This window comes from Uloborus diversus, chromosome 5, assembly GCF_026930045.1.
Source record: "Uloborus diversus isolate 005 chromosome 5, Udiv.v.3.1, whole genome shotgun sequence".
Taxonomy (NCBI): domain Eukaryota; kingdom Metazoa; phylum Arthropoda; class Arachnida; order Araneae; family Uloboridae; genus Uloborus; species Uloborus diversus.
Genome location: NC_072735.1, coordinates 81,333,062 through 81,359,531, shown reverse-complemented (window position 1 = coordinate 81,359,531; position 26,470 = coordinate 81,333,062). Strand labels below are relative to the sequence as shown.

The 26,470-nt window shown below is 32.4% G+C and overlaps 1 protein-coding gene across 1 annotated transcript in view; it reads left to right on the top strand.

Annotated features, from left to right (window-relative positions):
• The first annotated feature begins 19,275 nt into the window (after positions 1-19,275).
• LOC129222986 (zinc finger C2HC domain-containing protein 1A-like) overlaps positions 19,276-26,470 on the top strand; it is a 61,585-nt gene continuing 54,390 nt past the window's right edge. Inside the window, exons 1-2 of the mRNA XM_054857550.1 lie at positions 19,276-19,285; positions 25,480-25,553. Coding sequence (XP_054713525.1) covers positions 19,276-19,285; positions 25,480-25,553 — 84 coding nt within the window. The remainder of the gene's footprint in view (positions 19,286-25,479; positions 25,554-26,470) is intronic.

Below are 26,470 nucleotides of genomic sequence, written 5' to 3'. Positions count from 1 at the left end.
CACAAAAGCAGATCTTTCTTTGCCATTAGGGCTAGACCAGGGATCCCTCGGCCTATTAGGACCCCCAAAATAATTGACCAAGTAGAAAATTGTTACAAAATAAAGTTTTTATATGTTAATTAAAATTTTGAAAACAAGGGAGATAAAAAACGTATATTAAGATTGTTTTTAACATCAAAATAACTATTTTGTGCTATCTAATATTTTGTTTAAGTAGTAGTTTACACCCACAGTGTACCCTACCTTAGATTTTGAAGTAACAAAAACTGTAGGCGCTTGCAACTCTGCATCACTTCCTTCGATAGTATTGTTTAAGGTAGCGCCTATAAATGTGTTTGAACGAATATCTAACAGCCTTAAAATTTGTAAATTAAGCGAAAGATAAGAGATTAAAATATGATCCCCCCCCCCTCATCCATGTGTTTTTTTTTTTTTTTTTTTTCAAATTGCTGGAGGATTTGAATTTTTTTTCCTTCAGTATGTTAAAATAGATCACATCTCTGTGAAATTATTGAGCTATAAAAAGTAAACTACTTTTCTATTTCCTTTAAATCATTTTAGTCACTCATATGATTGAACAAGTCCTTTTTTCACGAATTCACTAGATCAAATTAATCTTTCTAAAAATATTGTTTATCACAAGAAACTGCGTAGAAATGTTTTTTACTAGCAGTCACTTCTTATACTTCTGTTTTCAGAAGGGGGTAGTTATATACATTGCAGTGATTTTAAGTCAAACAGAATGTCAGTTAGCTTCCATATTCAGTCAGTCAGTTACTGAGGAATTTTCAGTGCTCCCGATGTAAACTTCCAACACTACTTATTCAGTATTTAAATACTACTGATGTATGCAGCGAATACGCATTTTGGAAAAGTTGATTTTTCATGGTAACTGAGTGACATTGATAAAGTTGTTTTAAGATTGTTTTTGAACGAAACACTATGAAGATATTTTTTGATATAAGATTCCGGATCAAAACTGTATTATGAGTACAACCTTTTTTTTTTCCTTTTTGCTAAAAAGTTCCTAGGAAAAAGGTTAATTACTACGTAACAAATGTTCCACCGAAAATCCTGAAAGGACATAGACATTTGTTACGGCATATTTTCAATAAAAATAATATAAATTAAAATTAAACTTGGTACAGTTTAAAACATTTTATTTCAAGCTTTCAAATGATGTACAATGCTTAGAGTTTTTTTAATATTGAAATTTTGATGCTCAGGTTGACATTTTCGTGGTGTTGCCCATATACATTTATGCATGTCACGTTTTGCCTGGTTGCAATAAAATGTAATCATCAAAATTATAAATTGAATAACTTTTAAATGTAAAAATAACTCATATTTACAGTATTCAGTCAGCTTTAGAATTTCGAAAGAGAAATTAAAATTTTGAGAAAGATTTGATGAATTTCCTACAGTTTTTTTAAACTTGAGAAACAAATTGATGCCCCAAATTTTGACGCACTGGGTCCATGCCTCATGTGTCTATGCTTCAAACTGTTCCTGCATAGATGTTGCGTTTTCCCTATAATAATTCATCAGCAATGAAAAGTATTGAACATTCAACTCCTCAAAAAAAAAAAAAAAAAAAAATATTCAGTGCAAAAACATGTATGAAAACGACGTTTTTATTAACATCTCACAACCGCAAATGTTTATTTATATTAATGCTTCTGCAGTGAAATTTCGTTCTCACTTCATTCATCGAGATTATCACGAGCGATTTTTTGCCTTTATTTTCACCGTAAATCGTCTTTCTTTGCAGCAGTAGTGCTATTGCAGTGAAGATGATTTAACGTTCAATTCATTCCGGTAATATTACAGCATGCAATCGTAGTTTAAAATTATTAAATAAATAAAACGCACATTTATAGTTTTTTTCAGAACATTCTACACTAGTACATGTTTCTTTCTTTTTTTGAGACAGGTATGGTTATTAAAAAGCTCCTCGCTAAAAGGTCGATAACTCGAAAGAAAAAAAGAGAAACTAGAGGAGAATGTGGAGCACATAGAGAGATAGTTAATTTAACTTATTTTTTTTTCAATATGAGCAAATTTGAAAGCTTATCTGAAAATAACAGTGCATAAAAAAAGAATAATGAGTTTCGTAATAAAACTTGCATCGAAACATTATTTTCATTTTTGGAAGTAAATTTGATCCTTTTAAAAAAAGTGGAAATTGTCACTTTGAAATACATGACAAAGTGAAAATAAAATATTTTTCTAGTAAAATATTTTCTCTTTGAGTATTTGAAATATTTTTCATCAAATGAATAAATAAGTAAAAGAAAGAATGAATAAATGAATAAATAATGGAAGAGTAAAAGAATAATACAATAAATAACTAAGTTAATTGATATATGAGAAAAAAAAGAACGAATAAAATAGAGAATGACAAAGGAAATGAGTGAATGAATGAATAAATAAATGAAGTGAATTAATAGAGTGTGTGAATTAGTGAATTAATAAAGGAAGGAATATAAATGAATTAATTTATAAACGAATGAATAAGTAAACGAAATAAACTACTTCACTTTGCCCAATCACTTTAATCCATGTGCAAATGACAATTTACGCTAAGCATTTAGAATCAGGCTAATCTTTAATGAAGTACAGGATCGGCAACAGTATGTATCAATTAATGTTCAAAATGTTAATCACAAAACATTTATCATTTCAGAATAGGGGAGGCAAGGGGCACAGTGAAACAAAAAATATGAAATTCTATAAATTTGGAAACTTTGATTCTGCAGGAAACTTTTTAAGGTGGATTTGTAATGCAGCTTAAGTGTACAAACTTTCGAGACACAAAAAACTGCATTACTATTCAATCTCTTTGAGTTAATGTAAAAAAATAAAAAGAAAACGTAAATTTCTGCATACGGCGTACAGTGAGACAGCATACAAGGAACAAAGAGTCAGCATATAGGTTTGAGTGAAACATATGTTCAACGTTTGATATCAGAATTAAATCATAATAATAAAAAAAAAAGATTCAATTTTCATTGTGCATTTAAATAAACATTTAATTTTCAAACCACAAAAAAAGAATGATTTTGCTTCGTATCATTTCTCCGCCGGTTAATTGAATCAATGGTTAATTGAATCAGCCACTTTATTGAATCAGCCGCTTTACGGAATCAAAATTGCTTAGAACAAATGTGATTCATATAAGCGGTGGCCACTGTATACTTGGTATAAAATACTTATGAAACTTATTTGTAAGATTTTATAATGATTTAATTACATTAATATTTCAGGGTAAATCACTAAGTTAATGTAAAAAATGTCGCATAAGATGTTAATATATATATATATATATATATATATATGTATATATATATATATATATATATATATATATATATATATATATATATATATATATATATATATATATATATATATATATATATATATATATATATATATATATATATATATATATATATATATATATATATATATATATATTTTTTTTTTTTTTTAAATAAGGGACAAATCTCCCTTGACAGGGAAAAATCTTCGAAGACCGGTAAAACCTTTCTGCGGATCGGTGTCGGTCCGCCGGACTAGCGGGTAAAAACCCAAGCAACCATAAAATGAAAAAAAAAAAAAAAAAAAAAAAACTGATATATTTTGATATGTTTCCGGGAAAGACGAAAAATTGTTTCACACGCAACGTAAATACAGTTTCATCAGAGAACGCAATTCAAGGATTTGAAAAGCGTTACTTGCCTATTATGAGATGTATTAAGCTAAATGAATTGATGTCGATGGGAAAAAAATTTAGAGCAGACGCTGAAAGGAAAAACATTAAAAGACTATAAAGCGCTCCATCCAATTGGATTCAAACGTGAAACCCATATGCTTAATTAAAAAAGAAAACACCGGCGAAGAAAAAAACTGTTTTATTCTCGCGCAGGAAAATAGGTTACTAACATTAACGTAATTCGAGAGCTTAATTTCCGCTGCGGGTGTAAAACCATCTCTTTCTGTTAGGAATGAACTGCAGCATGAAAATGAAGAGGAATTATCTATGGTCTGAATAAATCATAAAGAAGATTCCCCGGAACAGGTATCTGGGTCAATTCTCTGTTTTGCGTTCGGACCCATCTGTTCTTGGAAGATTCGACGCATGCGCCACACGGTCTGTTTTTATGCACTTGGATGAGAGAGCTATTAAAAATAGATTAATAGCATTATTGATCATATGAAACAACTCAATGTTTTATATGTCAGTGATTAACCAAACAGATACTTGCTTATTGCTTGTAAAAAATAAAATTCTATTAAAAAAAATGTTTGATGAAAAAAAAGGAATAATTATAATCATTCAGGTGTAACTTTGAGGCACAATTTCTTCATTTTCAACTACCGTCACTCATATTTCAACGATTTTATTGCATTTGTTGGTAAAAAACGAAAGAAACACTCTTAAAAACCGTATAGTCATCCAAAATTAAGAAATAATAATTACGAAAACATTTAAGACGAATTATTAACTTAATTCAAAGCAATTCTGCCATTTGGGGATTACTGTGTGCCACGTCAGACATGGGATGCAAAATTAATTTCTTCAATAAAAGTAGCGCGATTTAAAGCACAGAAATAAAATTTCTAAATGTTTAAAAACACCCTCCTTGTTTTTCATGATATCACAGGATTTCTTTCACTTATAATATTGCGTATAGGATCGCAATACCGGTGTACCAGTATACCGAATACCGGTATTTTGAGCAACCGGTATTTTCTGAGAAAAATACTAGTATTTTCAGTATTAGCTGAAAATAATAAATAGTTTTAATTCAAGAATTTTCAATTTAACTTATTAAATATCTACTTATATTTTAAATGTAAGTTTATTTTTCCATGATACAGAACCGAAATCAACCTATTGATGTAAAAATTTAGCTTCAAAAGCATGAACTAATAGAATATCATTAAACAAAAGTATTTTGTGCATCATGTATTTATTTTTTCCATTTCCCTGATCGCTCATTTTTCCTTTTGGGAAAGTTAATTTCGAGTGCAATTTTGAATGCCCCCCCCCCCTTTTGTTCGATGAACAGTTTATTCAAACCATCAATTGCAGGAATGCTTTATTATTTTTTTTCTTAAATATTTGTCTCAACTGTACTAAATTTTGACAAAAACTGTTTTTTCTTAGCATTACAAATGGTACTTTGTTGGCACCAGTATTTGATTGTTGTCTCGCTATTTGGCTTCATACTTGGAAAGATAATATTTAGAAATTATATATTGCCTTTAAAATTTGCATGGAAAAGCATAAATATGTTCCACGAATTCAAAGATATTTTCAGATATTTGCATAAGTATAATTGCAAAGAATTTTGAAAAGAAAGCTAAAAGCAATAAGAGAAACCAACAAGATCAAATTTAGTTATGTTTATCGTAAATTTCAAACCAAAGGGCTGATAAAAAGTAAACACAGACCCCTCCTGTTCAAGAGAAAATGATGTTAATATTGGAAAAGTATCGTTTCTCAGGAAAGAAATTTCAACTTGCTTTAAATTAAAAAAATAATAGAAATACACACAATACGAAAGAAACGCACACACACAAAAGGGTTTATGCAAAAATGACATGCAACAGACCGATTTTTTTGAAGATAAAATACTTTCAGGCAATTAAATTAAAGGAGGTGTATCACGCATTGTTAACATTACCACCGACCTGCGTGAATTCAGAAAGAGTAGTTTCAACTGTAGGAAAGTTGAGCACTAAAATGTGTTCCAGGCTTAGAGGCAATTCAATAGATGCATTATGTTTTTTACTAGTATTGATTTTTTATTATGACATATTTGTTACTTCATTTTATATTTGATTACAATACGTTTTCATAATAATACAATTCTTGCACAAAATTATGAAATGTGGCAACGAAACAATATGTTTTCAAGCAATTTTTGAGAAATTTCAAATACCGGTATTAATACCGGTATTCCGGTATCACGTTTTAAAAATACCGAATACCGGTATTGAATTTTTGGTCCGGTATTGCAATCCCTAATTGCGCAAAATATTACAATGCAGGATGATCACTTTAGACGAATTCAAAAATAATTTTCAGACAGTAACTTCAAAATTGCAGTAGATTAAAGAAGGCAACAATCCCCAAAATATGAAAATTTGAATTTTACCGGTAAAAAATTGTTTGAATTTTGGTTCACAATGTAAGGCAGAAGAAGAATACAAAAACCTATCTCTTCATGTGTAGAATTGAGTTCACAAAATTCATCAGTAGAAACAAGGGAACTAGTCCCGTCTTTGTTATCATTTGTTTGCCATTTAATGACTTTGTATAGAATGGCATTTATATAAGACCTCTCGGAACAGTGGATCAGTTAAAGATAACCGTGTGGAGGAAAACTTGTTTTAAAGAGAAGTACAGACAACTTATTTTATTAAATGATCCTATGATAATAGTTGTTAATAGTCATATAGTACAGAACGTTGTAAGTCATGGGTAGCCTAATAGATTGAGCGTTAGACTCGGAATCAGAGGGTCCGACATTCGGAGTTCGACACTCCCAAATATCAACTGAGTACGTGCTTGTTAAATCCATGGGACCGAAAATCCTGGTGCTGGTCTCCAGCAGTTCGCTTAGGTGCATAGTACTGGAAACTCTTCCTCCTCTTCAGTATTATACCGAAATTATGTAAGTCTCGGTGACGCACTTGCTACGACTTGTTGTGGCATTTAAATCCTATAAACTAATTCAAATCGGTAAGTGTGGGGGCTTCATTGAACATTGAAATGTCTTCTAGTGGAAAATACTAGGTGATTATGTTCTAGAGGCATCTTCATCTCTAACAATCGGTCGTATTCGATTCGATTGAATTCTATCTACCAATAGTGCAGTCATAAATTACCTTCTCCCTAACTAGAAGGTAATTTTTCGTTGTGCTACTGATAAATAGAATTCGATCGAATTGAACACAATCGAGTGTGTTAGAGATGAATATGGCTCTGAAGATATCCTGTTCAGACCTTCCAAGGACTCACTCCAAAAAACGATTGTCACTGAAACTTGGTATGTATGTTATATGGACCAAGGAGAAAAGAAATATGTAATAAGAAAATATTACTCCAGGTGAATCGTAGCTTCTTTATAACTCGCAATTCTCTTCTCCAAGTTGCTACAATCAACATACACTTTTCACGCTACTTCTGAAATTGCTATACTATGCTTTTTAACATGCGATTGTAGCAACTGGAAAGCTAAGTCAATAAATTTTGTTATAAAATAAAGTTTTTAATTCCAAGATTTTTTTCTCTTCATGCACCACATTTACACTTGGTGATAAAAATTTGAGCTAGTGTTTTCTTATTGCAAACATCTTTTTCGCATACTCAAAATGCGTTTAAACAAAGTTTGAAAAACTTCTTTTACAGGGTGCCCATCCCTTCAAGGGCGACTGCACACACACCTTAAAAATTAAGGACCCCCCCCCCCCATTGAACGAGCCTGGCCCAAAAGGATATCGAAACCTTCTAAAATATACCCCCTCAATCTAAAATTTTCATTTTCTTAGCCTGCGCCATGCCCCCCTCCTCCTCCCTCCGTGAGCACCTTTCAGTTCAAAAACGAGCTCTGCTAAGGATCGAACAGGGTAGCTTTAATTATAATCACTCTGTATAATGAGCGTGTTAGTTAAACGAAATTCTTTCTCTTCCCCACATCTAGTGTTTGCAATGATATCCTGTCATGAACGCGTTTATTGATAAATTGAGCCATTTGAAAATATAAAAGGAGGAAACAAAATGTACCGTGACGTCAGGGCATGTGTTTACAGCTGCGTTGCTTAGTAACCAACCGCTATGTCATTGTGCTCTGGAGCGTATTTACCAGCCTTCGATTGGCGAGTTTTCCTTCTTACTATCGCCACACATTGAATAAGGGAATTCCTTTCAGACGCATAGGTAGGTCCACGTGGATTCTAATCCCGGAAGCATAATAACTCTGGTGTTGTGTCTGCAGTTGTCGCTCGTAAAAATGGCTTTGAAGTAAAAAAAAAAAAAACAGCTGTATTTATAGTGGGATGATTCTAGGTCAGCTGTTTCAAAGGTGAATCATTATAGTGTTTGAGAGATGTAGTCAGGGCAGTGGAGTCGAAAGGAAAATAACCGACTCCGACTCCTTTACCCAAAAATCGGTTCGACTCCACGACTCTGACTCCGAGTTTTAAAGTCTTCGATTCTCAAGTCAGACTCCTTTATCACAAAACCACCTCAACTCGGCCACCTTCCTTGCAGTAAATGATTTAGCAGAAAATTATAGTCATATTTTGAGTCTTAAGAGAGTAAATGTCAAAATTCTACTAAAAAGATTTTTTTTCTTTTTAAGTGTTGCGTTAGGGGAACTATCTTTTGCAGACGTAGTGCGATCCCCCCGAAATAGCGTCTATTCTTTCATGTAGCACCACAATCGGCGGATGCAAATGCTACGAGAAATTTGATGCCCAGTTTCTTCACCAGATGGAAGCACCTGGACTCTATTTGATGCGAAACTGCACTATAAATTTAATTTTGCTTAGAGCACTCCTTGCCAAACAATACTCGTGAGATTTTTTACATGCCGCAATCATATGATATGGACGCTGTCGATTTTTTGCATCTTGAAAATAAACCGACTCAAACAAGCACCTTTGGACGTAAGAGATAAGCGTCCAACCCCTACACCACTCTGTCGACACAAAAGAAAATTTATACTTTGTTATTTCTAAATATGCGGAGGAAACAGTAATTTGTACGAAAATTGCTGTTAAAAATTAAGATTAAATTTTAATGTTGTCAAACTGATTAAAAATTAAGTCCAAAAAGATCGACGTAATGAGAGATGAACTTGTAGTTGAAAATATCACGTTATGTAACAAGATAATATTATGAGGGACGAAAAATGCAAGAAAAGTATTTATTTTTGTCTCATAGGTTGGATGTTTTTTTCTTAATGCTTACTTTATTATGCTGCTTTTCAGCGTCACACATTCCCTTCATTGCAAACATTTGCACTAGAAAAAAACTATTGTTTTATTAATAAAACTGCTAATAATATTTTTTAAAACATTTTTTAAGTTAATAATTAAAGGGAAAAAAGTAGCATCTCGATAAGCTTGTGTACTTTTAAGGGGGGGGGGAGGCGTATTGACTTACAATTAGAAATACTGACGTATTTTTCCGCGGTTTCAATAAAACTGAACTTCAGGAGCTAATTCAAGCAATATTATCATTAACGTCTTATACTGTATCGTTGGCGTTCAATCAAAAGCCACCAAATGTTCGGTTTTTAGGAAAACGTCAGATTCCTTCCCAGGCAATCCTGACGACCTGCGCAGGCTCTAGAAATTGTTACACTGCTCGGAGCACTATGCGAGAGGACGTAAGGCTTCAAGAAAAGTAATTTGGAGTGGGTCGTTTTAAAATACCTTTGACAGACTACTGCAGAAAATTAATTTCTTATTAATTAATTTAAAATGAAAACTATTTTTACAATATAAAAATCAGTAAATTTATTGTGCATGTTAAAGGTCTGTAAAATATTTTAAATTATTTTTCATGCCGATTCAGAAACTTAACTTGACAGAATCTCAAAACATGAATTTTGACTTCAAGATCTATTGTTAAACGCCGACGATGTCCTTTCTCTCTGCAAACAACAAAACACCTTTGAACAAGCTAGAAATACACGTAAGTTAAACAAGTATTATCTCAAAATGAAAATCAAAAAGTATTTTGCATGAAAAAATGTTATTTTCTGATGAAATTTATTTAATTTGTGCATTTGTTTACCTCAAATTTACATTCAACCTTGCTTGTAACATATTTTTCAAATGCGGTACTGATTTTATGGCCTGCTCATATGCAGCGTAAGTACGGAAAAATAGCTATAGACACATCCACTATACTGCCGTGCTAAGCGCAAAAATCGTATCTGTATCTGCGTTCAAAATGAGAAATTGCCGTTTGAAGTTGTGAGCCTCTATTTATTTGATACGGATGCAACTTTTTCAAAAAAATTTTTTCAAATATTTTCCATTCATAAATGACCATAACGCATTGTATTTATGTTAAATATGTGACAAAGAATCACTTGGTGACCGTAATTCAATTTTATTAAAAAGTGCAGATACGACTTTTGTGCTTAGCACGGCAGTATATTATGTTATATTTAACTAATTTCTAATTGCAGAGAAATAAGAACAGCAATTTACCGAAAAATAATTCTCTTGTCCATTATATTATTTTCCATACATACGTTATTGTTTTTAGATATTTTCATATTCTGGAGGGAAAAAAACTACATAAAAATGATTTCATTTATAGTTTAAGACTTCACCGTTAAATCGAATACATACTAGCAAATGAGTATCCAGCAGAAAAAGAACAAAAATCATCTTATGATGTAATTAAAAGACTTGGAAGTAAATCTTTGAAACCATAGCCATGTTTAAATAAAGAATAAATACCTTTGTGCTGAAAAATTAAAAAGTCAGTAATCCAACGTTATTAAGCACAAAACTTGCAAATGATTGCAGACACGTGTTTCGGTGTTACAAGGAACACCTTTTTCAATGCAAAGAAGTGTGAGCTTTTGGATGAAAAGTCATCCGAGAAAAGGCTTTTTCTCGGATGACTTTTCATCCAAAAGCTCACACTTCTTTGCATTGAAAAAGGTGTTCCTTGTAACACCGAAACACGTGTCTGCAATCATTTGCAAGTTTTGTGCTTAATAACGTTGGATTACTGACTTTTTAACATAGCCATGTTGTTTAAGATGGTTTAAACGTTTTTTTTTTTTCATTTATAAATGGAAGAATTAAAATGTTCAGTTTAAAAAGGTAAAAGTCGTAGTTTTTGTTTGCAATAACTTAACTTTAAAAATACAACAAAGCATTATCTGTATGGAAGAATTTAATAATAAAAATACAAAAGAGCAATCCGTAAAAGAGAGGAAATCACCCAGGAGTCCGTTAAAAGGAAGACCATCGTTTTTATGTGTATGCGCGAGCCTTGCAATAAACATTAAAGGACCCCCGACGTTTATGCGTGGATAAGTGCGTAACGTACAGACACCCGAAATATCCATTTTGACAATCCTCGAGTTAATTACAACGAGTTTCCTCGTGATGTCCGTATATATGTGCGGAGGTGCGTATCTATGTCGCATAACTCAAGAACGGTATGACTTAGAAAGTTGAAATTTGGTACGTAGACTCCTAGTGGGGTCTAGTTGTGCACCTCCCCTTTTGGTTACATTCGGGAGTTCCCAAGGGGGTTGTTTACACCTTTTTGGGGGAAATCATTGTTTATTTCGATGCAAACTCAAGTGGTGGACACTTGAGTTTGCACTTGGACACTTGAAATTGGCGGACACTTGGCGATATATCGCCAGTTTTTTGGTCGCCAAGTTTTATTGTCAAATTGGCGACAAATTTGGAGATTTAATTATTTTTTTTATTTGGCTACTGTTGATGGTATTTAGAGAGTTAACTATTGAATCACATCAAAATTGCCAATAATGGGGTAATAAACATTAAATTGGTGTAAAAGGAAGTCATGTGATGCACACGTCAGCTCGCTTTATCTAGCAACAGTTCGATATGTTAATAACTAGAGGGAAAAAATCGAAACAAAATTGTAGTCACTTTTTTTTAGACACTCTTAAAATCGAGTTATCTGCAAATAAGAGTTCTACTGTTGTTTGCATTGTATTATATCTAGACATGAAAGCAATGATGAAACACTGTGGTGAAACCGCCAGAATTTACATTTTCGAGCTTATAGATTTAAGAAACTAAAGCTGAATATTTTAAGATGGGAATGAAATACTTTCAAATTTAAAAGAACCGTAATTTTCTCCAGGTGCCAAATCTCCCATTTACACATAATGAATCTTTTGTCCAAGACCTTGCAAGCGAAAGAAATGTTCTTGAATCAAGTCCTCTTTTTCTTACAGCATGTACTGAGCATCGCGTGAGCCGGTGGTCACTCATGCCCGTTTGCGTGACTATTAAAGTTCGTCTGTAAGAAAAAAAAGGCCTCGAACAACTCTCGCTGTGTGGTTAAAAGCGCGAAATCCTTCGACATAAAAGGATTTTTTCTTACCTTTGGAATTCTTTCGCATTTTTAAATATGTTCGATTGAAAAAGCTATGAGAGAAGTTTTTCAATCGACTCAGTCTACTTTGTACTCAGAGTGCTTTCGTTCATTGCTTCCATTTCCTTGTGGAAATAGAATTTTTATTTTTCTTTAAAAAAAACAGCTAAGTTCAACAACCGCAGTAAATTGTCCGTAAAAAGAAAAGCAGCGCACAAAGAATACAAGATTGACTATTCATACTTTATTCCTATTCTCCTGAGTGAGAAAAAACGAATAAACAATGGAGTTGTTACCTTCAGTCAAAAGTACTACTTTTAGTCACTGGAATTGATAGAATAAGCAAAAAATATCGCATGGAGCAAGAAAAAACTTTCATTTTCCGAACGCTTTATTTTTAATTTATTTTTTAAAATGTCCGATTTTGAAAATATGGCGTGGTCTTTATGACGTCACAAATGATGTACTTTGGCGCATCTGTCAACCGCGTTTCCACGTTATGATAATCAAGAAGCGAATTAATTGCTATCAACCATATCATTGCCTGTACAAGTGAGTAAAAACGCGAATTAAATATTGTTCTCTGTGAATGCCATCAGTGAACGGCATTTCATCATTTGTGATGTCATCGGCAGAAGCGTAAACAATAAACGCGCACCAAATAAAATATTTTTTTAAAAATATTAAACTTAGTCAAATGATTTAAAAAATGATCAAATCCTATGTTTTTAAGCATGCTCTTTCAGAAAAAAAAAATAATTTTAAAATTTTGGAAAAGACAACATTATATTTTTTTCTTTTGGGTTTTGCCATTGAAAGATCTAGAGGATGGAATTGGTTATGATGCGCCATTTGTTGTTGATATTATCACGTGATCAAAGACGCGCTGAAGGCAGTCAAATCTTCAGATATCTTGGTTTAAAATCATACTGTCTTTCCTACTATGGTATTTTATGCACATAGTCCCCGACGCATATAAACAACCTTTACTCAGTTGGAGACCTTATAATAGTATTGGGACTCCTGATTGGCCAGTCGACGCAAATGTGTCAGTCAAGTTTTTTCCCCATTCAACGTAATGAACAAAATTCGTTCCTCAGAAGTTATAAATTCACGTTTGAATGTTTTAAATGCTCGCCCTCTCTTTTCATAATGTCTAGATGACTTTTTTTGTTTCGAAATAAAAAATAATAACAGCGTGCAAAACAAGCTATACAGAATACGGATGATGTTTTCACATGGTAGCCAATTAGCAGTCCCCAAATTTTGCATGGTCTCCAGCAGAGCAAAAGTTGTTTATATGCGTCCCCGATCTTCACTGTCCAAGAAACCTCTCTTCTACAATAGCTAGGCTACGCACTGGACATTTCAAGGACATGAAGATATTATTAACTAATAATAAATTTTATCCCATCTGCAAGCACTGTCCCCATTTACAACTCACCCCCCCCCCCCCGATCATGTTTTTGATTGTCAGGCCATTATTCGCTCCCTCCTCCAACTTAGAGCACCACCAATTGAAATCCTGTACAGCCATCGGGCTCCAGAATTAGCAGATCTTATTATCAAGACTTTTGGAGGCATCTAAACCTTTCGCAGTCTGCACGTCATTAGACATGACAACAACAACAACAACATGCACATAGTAATCAAATTGCCAGAATCAATGGTCTTAAATCACATTGCCTATCTTTGTATGATATTTTATGTACATAGTAAAAAGGAAAAAAAAACAAACGTAAAAAGGCGCACATTTTGCAGTTTACTTTGTTTCATTTTCTTTTACTTTTCAAGCAGAAAGTTATGTATCCAATTCTTATTTTATGTACATGCTGGACCGTCATGACTAAGACCCGCCCTCTTTGGAAATTATTTCTGGTAGCGCTAGTACACCAGATAAATTCGTTACATTCTGATTAAAATGTTTTCAATGAAGACGAAGCATAACTCTGGTCAGAGGTTCCCCTGTGGATTCCTTTCCGATTTTTTCTGTTTTTCGTGAACCCCCTACCTAAGGCTAGTTCCAAAAATGATTAGGTAACGTAATATTTACATTTGAGCGTTCCAAAATAAGCTGATTGAAATGTTGCAACTTTTCCCAAGGTGCTCTAAACCATCGGCTGAAAGCAGAGTGTATGAAAATGTGACCAGACAAATCAGAAACTTATCCTGACAGTATGAAAGTTTACAATGAGGGTTTTGGAACGCTCTCTTAATATTGAATTTTTTGACTATGAATAACTGCAAGAGCATTGTTGATGAGTGACTGAGTAGATAAGAGACTTGCTTTGTTAGGGTTCACTGAACTGTGAAAATTATAAGGGAAAAAAAGGCGTAATATTTTGATTCACATTTTGATAAATTAAAACGGTACAAAATGCAAATATGGTAAGATTAATGTACAAAATAAGTATACAAGGAAAAAAAAAGGAAATAGAAATATGTTTTAACGGCAAGGGGGAATTCGCTGCTTTGAAAATAAGTTTTTAGTATTTGGATTAGATTTTTTCTGGCTTAAGGGGTTACTTTCATAGCTTTATTTTTAAATATTAGCAAAATAAAATTTTTTTTGAAGCCTTCGTATGCATATTATACCCTAATTTAGCAATAAAAAATTTGTTTTCGAAGATTGATACCAGGTTAAGTTCCTATTTTTTTAGATTAAAAAAAACCCTTTAATTTTGCAAAAAGTTCTAACATTTTTTTAATTATTTTTGCGCATGTTTTAAAATTGTTTCTTGCTTAATGACCATAATACTCACCTCTGAAAATCTGTACAATCATGCGTATACCCCCCATTTAATAAAAAAATATTCTTCTGTCAACTTTCTTAAAAACGAAGAAAACGTTTCATTTATCTTTTCAACACACTCTAAAACTCTTATAAAGGTTTAAAATGTCTATCTTATACTTTACGACTTTAAGTATACTTTATTATTAATAACTAGAAAATTGAACGTCAAGGTATGACGGTGAAAATTGCTTCTACATTTGAACGAAGCAATTGTCTGTTTGGTGATAGTTTGATAGTTAAATTTTAAAACTAACTCCATTGGATTACCCTAAGCTCTAGAAGATAGCGTTCTTTGTTCACCACTTTTTCGTTTCGTCATTTCCCTGAAATGAAGCAGTCTTACCAGTAAAACAGTTAAGTTACCGGATCCAGTTCAGCCTTGACACAATAAAGCATTTTCCTGCATGTCAAACATTAACAAAATATATTATCAAATTATGATGCTATGGCATGAGTTTCATTGTTGATGACGTTCAGAGCGTTACTCGATCAGTGAATTCGCTATTATATGTATGAGGATACTTTAAAGCTGTATCTAACATAAAAAGAAGCTAAGGTGCTAAGGAATCCAAAAACCATGTAAACACACACACACACACACACACATACATTACACAAAGCGACTAAAGAGAAAACGTATTTGAAAGTTTTACTTTTGCTTTAAGTCACACAGCATGAGTAACCTAAAACCACTCATAACGTTTTAAATAATTGAGTGTTTTCAGGTATTTGAGATAGTTTAAATTTTTTTAAAAAGCAATAAAAAACTCAATAATTAGAAATTAATAAATAATTAAAATAAAAATTAAATAACCTTAAATCTTCTCTACTTTCATTGCAGGTATTCTGTCACAAGAAACGTCATGTAAATGTCTTGTTAAAAACATTTTAAGTATTAATTCTGAGTTACTAATATTCGGTGCAGTATTTGGTTTATTTAATAGAAAGCTCATATTTATTTTTACACTTAGTCTAGCGCAAGCGGGGCAAAGTGGATGGGGCATATTAAAATGTTCATTTTATTTATTTATTCAGTCATTTATTAAAATTACTTACGTATTCATTTATTAATTAATTTCTTTACATTCCTTCAGTTAATAATTCACTTATTTACTATTTCATTCACTTACTTTTTTATGCATTCACTATCACTCATTTATTTTTCTAACATATTGATTAATTATTTAATTCATTTATTCGTTTATCACTTTATTACCCATTTATTTTTTCATTTATTCTTTAAGTCACCTATCTATTTGATCAAAAATATTTTAGTTATCAAATAGAACCAATTTTATTTGAAAAGTATTTTATTTTTCATTTTGCCTTATGAACAAATGAAAATGTTATACATTTTTTAAGCTACAGATTTACTGCCAAAAACTAAGAACAATGTTTCAATGCATGTTATATTATAAAATATATTGTTCTTTCTTTATGTACCGTAATTTTCAAAACAAATTTTCAATTTGTTCATTTTGAAAAAACTATTTGTCATAACTAGTATTTCAACTTGTCTCCCATTCTCCTATATAGAGGGTGTTCCGTTTTAACCTGCAAGACCTTTATTTTCGCAACCGTTAGTCCTAGATGTATACTTCCAAATGCAAAAATGTTCAAAATCAGATGCAGAGTTAAGATAGTGAAAGATTGAAGTAAAAATAAAAATAAGTCAAAAATACAAAATTTTACTTTTTATACGTGCCCCAAGTCCCCTAACTTATATTTAGGAAAATAATCTCCGTTGAAAAACAATTCCACCACAAAAAGTTTGAAATTAGTGCGACCAATATTCACCGAGATATGAAACGCAGCGTTTTGTGACTTCAACCACGCTCACCGTCAATAACACCTTTTGGAGGAAAATATAGCAGTTGACAAGTGTTTAGAATTATACATGCAGAGTGTGATTTTTAAAATTATTCAAGGTTTTGCAGTGCATTTCTGCGTATCACGGCACAGCACTTGCATGCATTTTTGAATAACAATGAAAACTACGAATACCTTGTGTTTTTTTTTTTTTACTTTGAAAACCTATCATTCTTCTGAAAAAACTTTGAACTGGAACATTTCCTGAAGTTTTGGTCGCACAAATGTTAAGTTCTTTGTGTCAGTAAAAGTTTTCAATGGATATTATTTCTGTAAACATAAGTTAGGGGACCTAGGTTCCGTATAAAAAGTTAAATTTAGTATTTTTTGACTCATTTTAATTTTTGTTTCAAACTTTCAATATCTTAACTTCTCATCTGATTTTGAACATTTTTGCAATTGGAAGTATGCATCTTGGACTAACGGTTGCGATAATAAAGGTCTTGCAGATTAAAACAGAACAACCTGTATATATATTTTTTTTCTTCCCAGTGCTCACCCTCTTAGCAAGAAGCTTTGTAATAACTATGCTCTGCTTCAAAAAAAAAAAAAAAAAAAAAAATTGAATTTTGACATCTTGAATTCAAATTATGTTTTTCGCAATCACGAGTGTGTGTATGTAGGCGTGTGTGTTTGTGTGTAGGGGATATGTGTATGTGTGTAGGCATGTGTGTTTGTGTCTGTGTGCTGGCATAAGTGTGTGGGTACTTGTGTGTATAAATGTGTGTGTGTGGGGTGGGGGGGTATGTGTGTGTAGGCATATGTGTTTGTGTCTGTGTGCAGGCATGAATAAGTGGGTAGTTGTGTGTATGTGTGTGTGTGTATGTGTAGGTATCTGTATGTATGCGTGTGTGTATGTGTTTGTGTATGTGTGTGTAGGTGTAGGTGTGTGCGTGTGTGGGGAGGATATAGATGCAACCTGGAGACGGTTGTGTATGCGTGCGTATGTGTGCGTGTAGTTGTGTATGTATGCGCGTGTGTGTAGGACATGGATGCAAAATGGAGACGGCTTTCGCTATAGGAGCAGCATCGTGAGGAGCCGGTCGACGGTGACGGTGCGGAGGGTGCTGGTGAGAAAATAAAATGATAGCACGCCAAAAACAGTCAAATGAAAGCAATAAGCAATCGTGATTGCTCAAAAAAAAAAAGAACCATTCTGCTACGATAAAATGTTCTGAAAAATCTATAAATGTGCGTTTTATTTATTTACTGATTTTAATCTACGGTTGCATGCCGGAATGAATTGAACGTTAAATCATCTTCACTGCTATTGCACTACTGCTGCAAAGAAAGACGGTTTACGGTGAAAGAATAAAGGTAAAAGATCTTTTATGTTTATCTCGATGAATGAAATGAGAAAGATATTTCACTGCAGAAGCATTAATATCAATACATCTCTCATTTTCCCTAGTTAAAATTGCGTTCGGTGATTTTGGCACTTATTGAATGTCTAAATTTCAGTAATAACTTGCTTATACGGATTCCAGATTTGAGGAGCCTAATTTGCCTCTCATGCACCCTCAATTTTTTCTTTCGTTGATATCGACCCCTTTCAGACTTACGCGGATTCCTGGAGGCCCTTGTAAACCACTTTGGGAATTACTGGTATAAGTGATTGGATAAAGATGCAGATTTCACTAATGGGGTGGTTTCCTTCAGTCAAAAGTACTACTTTTAATCATTAAAACGGATAGAATGAGCAAAAAAAAAAAAAAAAAAATAAAATAAAATAAATAAATAAATAAATAACATGGACCCAGAAAATACTCTCATTTTCCCAACAGTTATTTTTTAATTAATTGTTTTTAATGTCCGATTTTTTAAACAAGGCGTGGTCTTGATGACGTCACAAATGATGCACATTGCCGCATCTTTCTACTACGTTTCCACGTTATGATAATCAAGCAGCGAATTAAAATTGCGCTCTACACTTGCTACCATCCATATCGTTGCCAATACACGTGAATATAGATGCGAATTAAATATTTTTCACTGTGAATGGCAACACTGAATGGAATTTCATCATTTGTGATGTCATCGGCAGAAGCCGTAAACAATGAAAGAGCTCCAAAAATATTAAACGTAAACAAATTTATCAAAAAATGGTCAGATCCTATGTTTTTAAGTATGCTCTATCAGAAAAAAATACTTTTAAAATTTTGGAAACGACCCCATTGTATGTTTTACTCTGTGAACTGATTTCACTGAAGGTTTCAACAGATATATTGGTAAAGGTTGCCCAATGCGGGAAGATTTTCGAAGAACGCTCGAAAATTGTAGTTTTTGGATTTCTGTCGCAACAAACACGACATACGTATGCATCGCTGTTTACACACCATGGGGGGGGGGGGCATACGAAGGTCTACCCGCTTTGGGCGATCTACCCACTTCGGGCCGTACTCCCCTACTACTTCGAAGAGTTGTAATAATTCCTTCTCAAATTTTTCATTTCATTTTCTTCCGAAAATAGTTTTCTCGTTCTAAGATGATAAAAGGTAAAGAGAGTTGAGACAGACACAAGTACAATATGTGTCATCTGATGACACATATTGAACTTACTTGTTCTTTTCAATGAACACACTAAAGAATCTCGAGACAGGGAAACAAGTAACTTTTAATAGCGAGTTTTTATCTGCTATAAGTTTGTTCCTTAGTATATGTTTCTTAAGTATGTTTCTTAGTATGATTCCTTAGTATAGTTATAAGTTGATTAGCACAATGATCAGCTTAATTGTTACGATTTCGTTTACGTATTGCTATTGCACAGTAAGTTTTTTTTTTTTTTTTTAAGTGCTCAATAAATTTTAAAGGTGCTGAAATTTTATTGAAAAATCCACAAATGGGCAACATCACCACATTTCTCTGACCGATAGTTCCTTTATTTTTCTTCTTCTTCTTTTTTTTCTGGTGTTTAACATTTTCAAGTTGCATTATACTTGTCCTTTAATATAAAACTAAGCCATTTCTTCAAAGTTCAGCAAGTACTATGCACCACTGCATTGCCATACTTTAATAAAAAGTTTTCGGATTGCAAAACGCTGAGGTTCATCAAACATTAAAGATTCACGTTTGAGGATATCTAGAGCGAGACTATGATCACAATGACCTGTGATGCGTGATCTTCCGCAGAAGCAAATCTACAAGAGACGTTATCCAGAAATTTTCAGTGTTTAAGCCAACAAGCATGTACATTCCGCTCCTTATAAAAGCATTCTGTTTTATGCTCGCATTCACTAGCAGCAACTAGTTCTTGCACTTTTTAGTGTATGCAAAGTTTAGAATGTTCTCAATTATTTGTTTGTTTCGCGGATGCTTCACTAAAGAAACCGACACATTTTACAAGTCATGTTTTTGATAAACAATTTGATGCGTAAGTTAGGAAGTCTTGTACATTCTATGGTCACGAGAATCCTTTAATGGATCTAGAATGAATCGGTAGTTCAAGCGATCGTACTGAAAATTACCGACACGAAACATTACATATATATTTTGTTTCGCTGAGTGTTTTGTTTCGCTGTATACCTTTTTCGTTTTCGAACGAATTTCAACTTGACATGCTTATTCCAAATAATAATAGTAATAATAATAATAAATAAAGGAAAATTAGGCTTTTCTTCATCGTGGGATCTTGCAATTAGTATTACCCGAGTGAGTTACATCTTTTGTGGAATAGTACACAGCTGATGTGATGTATGGACGGGTTAGAATGATACAGTCTGACCACCGATGAGATAGAAAGACTAACATCCGGTATACAGGCGGAAAGGGGAGCATCTATTGGTTTCCAGGGAAGCTAGCTTTTGCATATCTATGTTACCCTCTAAATTAAGCAGAGTCACATTGAAATTAAAGGAGCACGCGGATCAAATATTTACTTTTCCTCCTCATTCAGATAGACTCATCTTATCTGGACGTTTGCCGATTTCATATCAACCGTGGGCAGACTCGAATTGTTTGTTGAAATTGTAAGTGAAACATCGGAACTATGTGGAACTCTCATAAGTAGAGGTATGAACTTGACAATGTTTACTTCTTTTTGTGGTAATAAGGAAGGATTATTAGATCTGAGTCGAGTTGGGTCACTTTTGATGCAGTTCTGTGAAATTATTTCAACTCAAACCTGAGCTCAACAACCTCCTTTTTCCATTGACCCCCCCCCCCCAGCAGAAGTAAACAATGTCAAGTCATCCTCAACTTATCAGAGCGACACTTTACTGAAAAATACTTGTACTGTTTTTACTAAACATTTTGGATTAAAAAAATCACGTCGTAAAAATTTTATCCACTTTGACCAAGGAAAGAAAAAAAATTCTAAAATCTATTTGAAAATGGAAAACAAAACTTGGTTCCACTATACTTTTTCGAACACTTTTCCCCCCATACTAGAATCGATTGTCCAATCATCCCGACCTTGATCGTCGATACATCGTAATTATCTGGTTTTTTCCCAAGAAAAGTGGTCAGGAATCACCTCGATTACCATGACAACGTAACATCACTATCCATCACTGAGGGTCGATGAGAGTCGAAGGCAGGTGAATTGTTGATAAAAAAAAATATGCAGTGGAAAAAAGTTATTTTTTAGTCCTTAATGGAACTCCTTTTTCAATCAGTCAGTTGAGAAAGTATTGTAAAACGGGCTATTATATTCATTTATGTGACAAGGAGATTAAATTAATGCGTTTTATTAGTTACTTTAAGATTTTTAAGCAATTGATTATTTAGAATAAAACGTTTCTTTTTTTCTCAACAGCATTATATCGCAAAAACAAAATTTTTCTTTGTGTTAACATATTAAGAGCAAAAGGCCTAACGTTTTAAAAATGAATAGTGTCAAAATTTTAGTTTAAAAAATGACCATTTCATTCTATTTTTATTTGATTAATGGCTTTTAAAAGTTAAAAAATAAGTAAACGAGTAATGTTGAAATATACTTGTTATAGAAATATTTGTTATTTCTTATACTTCTGGATTTAAACTTAGTTTTAATGTTTAAAAAACTAAATGGGGGAAAAGTTGAATAAGAAAGTTTTTATTTGATTCATGGTAATAAAAAATAAATGAATAATATTAAAACATGTATCATATATATAGAGAAATATTTTCTTATTTCTGTCACAGTGATTTTTAATTTATTTTTCAAGGAAATGAAAAAAGATAAAATCGAAAGAAAAGGTATGAAAAAAAAAAACTGGAAAAAGTTCGGAATAAAAACTATAATGATAAAAATTTCGAGGGAAAAAACTAGCCTGAAACTGTAACGTTATTTTAATTTTAATTTCATGAAAAAATTTACTTTAAGGGACCAAATTTCTCAAAAAATATTTCTTAAACTAAAAGATAAAAAGTAGTTTTTTAAAATAGTGCAATGCACAATTATTTTTAATAAAAATTTATTTTCAAAGATTCAAAATGTTTCCCAGTGTTTTTTTTATTTAACAAAACTTTAATCCATTTTTTGAAAAACAAAGCCTTTTTTAATTCATTTAAAAAAAATTATGTGAAATGACTTCAATAATCACCTCTAAAAATGAATGCATTAGTTTAAGTACATATGATGCAGTGAGCAGCAAAGAGATGTAAGTGGAGATTTTCAAGTTTTGAATAAAACGCGTTTAAAGATAACGTTTTACGTAGGCTTTCATTGAAATTTTCTTTTCTAAATCAAGCTGTACAGCAGCAACTACCAGGGCTACTAGTACCATCTCTTGCCCCAAAACAGAGGAGAGGTTCACCTACCATGTGTACTGGTTATCTCCAAATTTTTAATTTTGCCACTTGCATCCCTTTGCTTCTCACTGCCTCATATGTATTAGAAAATATTCTCTGGTCAATTATGCTGAAAACTTGAAAAAAATCTTCCATAAATGTTGTATACATGCATTATTTTTTTTAATAATTTATAAATTGCTAATCAAATGCAGTTTTATTAAATATATCATAGTGATTATAAACAATATTCTGTTCTGTTCTGAATTAAAGCTGTATCTATTAGCTGGATCTTTAACAGTAAAAAATCTTTACTGATTGAAATGCCATGTAAACGTGTTAACAAAAGAAAAAAAAAAGAAAGAAAGAAATATCATTGAGAAAAGCACTACAAAGTTGTTTTTTCTGTTGTAGAGAATATAGGACATTAGGACGAGTATAATAGCTGAAGAAAATAAAAATATTTTGCACCGTGTTCAGCACTACCTATCTGGCAATATTTTAATGTTGCTATTTAACATGTAGTTGATTTCAGCCAAAAAATTGATATATATCTGAATAGTAAGGCTTGTGATAATTCAAGTCATTTTCAAAATTTGATACTCATATTGTAATTTTTTGGTACGTACTAAATTTTTTTGTTAATTTATAAAAGTGATAAATTTCTTTTCATTAACATTTAAAATATCAGTTGAAATCTAGGGAGGACAAGTGTAGAATTTTTTCATTTGGCGATAGGCATGTTTTGATGCTAAAGTTCAATTTGTCAAGTACCATGCGGGGCAAAAAAAAAAAAAATGGAGCAAAATGAAATAGTCTATTTCATTCATTCATTTTTTTCACGTCTTTTACGTATTTATTCATTAACTAATTAATTTAGGTTCATTCATTAATTCCATTCACTTATTTATTCATTATTTTAATTTCTCATTCATTCGCCATTTTGTCCTCTCGTTCATTTACTCATTAGTTAATTATTATTTTTTTTAGTTATTTATACATTGTTTCACTTTTTTTCCATTTATTTTTTATTCATTCAGTTGTTCATTCATTTGAATAAAAATATTTTTACTAATCAAATAGAAAATAGTTTATTGGAAAAATATATTAATTATCACTTTGTCTCATAAAGTAATAATTTTCCATTATTATTTGAAGGTAGGACAAAAATAACATTTCAATGCTGGCATTATTATAAAATGTATTGTTATCTCTTAATGTCATATCGTAATTTTAAAAATAAACTTCAAATTTATTTCTTTAAAAAAAAGCAACTTATTTTACTATTTTCTTTGCTTCCATTCCCTTACTACTATCAAATTTAAAGTATTTTCAACACGACACGATAAATTTTTTTGCAGTGACCAAAATTAGAAAATTACAGACGGGAAACTAACCGAATATGTAAGATAAGTTTAACAGCAATTTCCATTCAAGAAGAAAGCATACGTTCAGTGATGAGTGTACTACTGAACACGGAACTGAATAAATCATTATCTTTCGATTGCGTTGTATTCAGTAACTTAACTTTCTGGTATGCATACAGCGAGGAAGTCAAAAAAAAAAAAAAAAAAAAAAAAACTTAATTTCATGTACTAGCTGAGAATATTCTCGATTGAAAGAAATTTCTTCTGCTTTTGTTTAGTGTATATTTTTCCTATCTTTACAGCTTTTTTTGGATTTTGAAACACTGAACAAATTTATTTCTTCTGTCAAGCAGTTCTTTTGAAGGCTTTCCAATGACTACTCAACAGCATGGAACATCCTGGTCAGTTAAAAGGTTTTGTCTCCTATTTAGTTTCACAGGTTACTTATAGTTACTTAATAAATTGTTGAATTACTTTAAACACATTTTTTAATACTTTCAGGTTCTAATTGGTAGATTTTAAAAACACAATTGGTGTGTAAAATTTTTTTTTCACTTTATGATCCAGGATAAGATAATAATTCGGTTGCCTTGACCTTGGCTTACCCCTCTTCTGATAAGACATCATTTTCTTTCGGGATACTTGGGGAATGTATCCACATTTGGGTGTTTAGTAACAATAATAACTAGCTGACCCTTGTGAAGCATTCACACCCCGCTGTAAAAAGTAGTATGTAAAATGCAACGTACCATGCGATTTATCATAAATCATAATAAAATGTTTTACTTCTTGAGTTTAACAACAACAGGGTTGTAGTTCAGAATCCTACAATGAGTTTGGATTACAATATTTACTAACATTTTTCGGAGCAGAATTCTGCAGGAGGATATTGAGTCCTAAAACGACATTTTTGCCTTTGGGTTTGAGCCCAAGATTCTCGTAACTGTTCTTTGTAACAAGGAGTTAAATTTGTTTTCCGTTGCTGATACTGTAGTGACATGTAAAGCTCGCATTTTGGTAAGATCATTTGAGCTCTAAATAGACGAGCTTTTCCTGTACTGATATTCTCCACTGCTCCGACTTACAGAGGAAGAGGTTTGCAATTTGAGTAAAAATCACATAATCAGCCTTTAAATAGCATTTTTTTTTAAATGTTTTTCACTACGATGAAAAATTTGAAAGTGGCACTCAGATTTTGTTTTCCTCCATGAAGTGGCAATCTTCCCAAAACTTTTAGCCTTCGCCGGTCTATACTATCAAGCCACACAGTAGTCTGTAACGACATCATTTCAATCAGGTCGAAAATTGGCGCTAAAATCCTGTCTTACTTTAAACCAAGCTCAATGCAAATAATTTGTATCCGTAAAAAATTAAACAGTGCTGACAATCAAACAAAAAATAAATAAAAGACAAAATTTTAATCGTACACCAAATGTTATTCAAACAAGAAATTTTTTTTCGAAGCAACGAGGATTTTTAAAAATTGACTTGAGCTGGTTTTGATATTGAACGCGTCATTATGAGGCGACTATCTGTCTTCACTGCACAAATAAAAAGCTTTAAAGTCAACTTTAATCAGTATTTTTTTTAATCAGCGTATTTATTTTCTCCAGATCCTCCAGAGGCTGGATGCACAGAGCTGAGACCATGTGCCATTTGTGGGAGAACGTTCCGGCCGGACGCTTTGGTAAGTAAACAGAAACACTTCGTTAAAAAGTAGGATGCAATCAATGGCTTAGCCATTTTTAAAACGGAGGGTTTATTTTGATGAAGGAAATAATTAGTTTCCGTACAAGAAACTTCTGAATATCAAGAAAACACCAAACAGTTCGTTACAGCATCAGAGACTACAGTTTCACGCTTATTGGAGATTATCAATCTGGGATAGCCATAACAGAGCTGGGGATCGTAAACGTCTAATTGAAACAGGGAATTGAAGCCTTTTCGCTAGTAGTTAAAATTAATTTAGCACACCGGTTAACAACCACAAGCCTGGTGGTTGACCCCATGATAAGCGCCCATATGGGGCTGAAAGTGGGGGCTCAATCCTCACTCCCCCTTAGAAATTCGAACTTCTTTTGCTTTTAGTACTGTTTTCTTTGCAAAAATGTAAAAATATTTATTCTCCAGCCATCGATGATTAAATTATTAAAAATGTCCAATTTTAATAACTCTAATCTGTACCGTAAACTGGGGCTACTTGGACCCGAAATTTCATTGTTTTTGCTAGTTTTACACTGATTTTTTGGTTAAACCCACAAGTGCACTGGTAACCTTGTTTTTATCACTTTTCAAACGTTCTGCTACCACCATAAGCTATTTTTAAACAACAATTGTAACTCTTTATATATTTTTTCTATTTTTAAAAATTGGGTTCAAGTAGCCCCGGGCAGGGGCTACTTGGTCCCACTTAGCGAAAAACTGTAAAATAGATGGTGGTATCAAGAAGGACCAATGAGTTTGAGAGAAAACTCAAAACATACATTCTAGTGAGTAAACTATTTATATAAATTGCAAATTATTTATATAAATTAACATAAAATCAACGTACATTTATAGAAACATATTTTTAGGCAAACGTATTTATCAAATAGAAATATAATC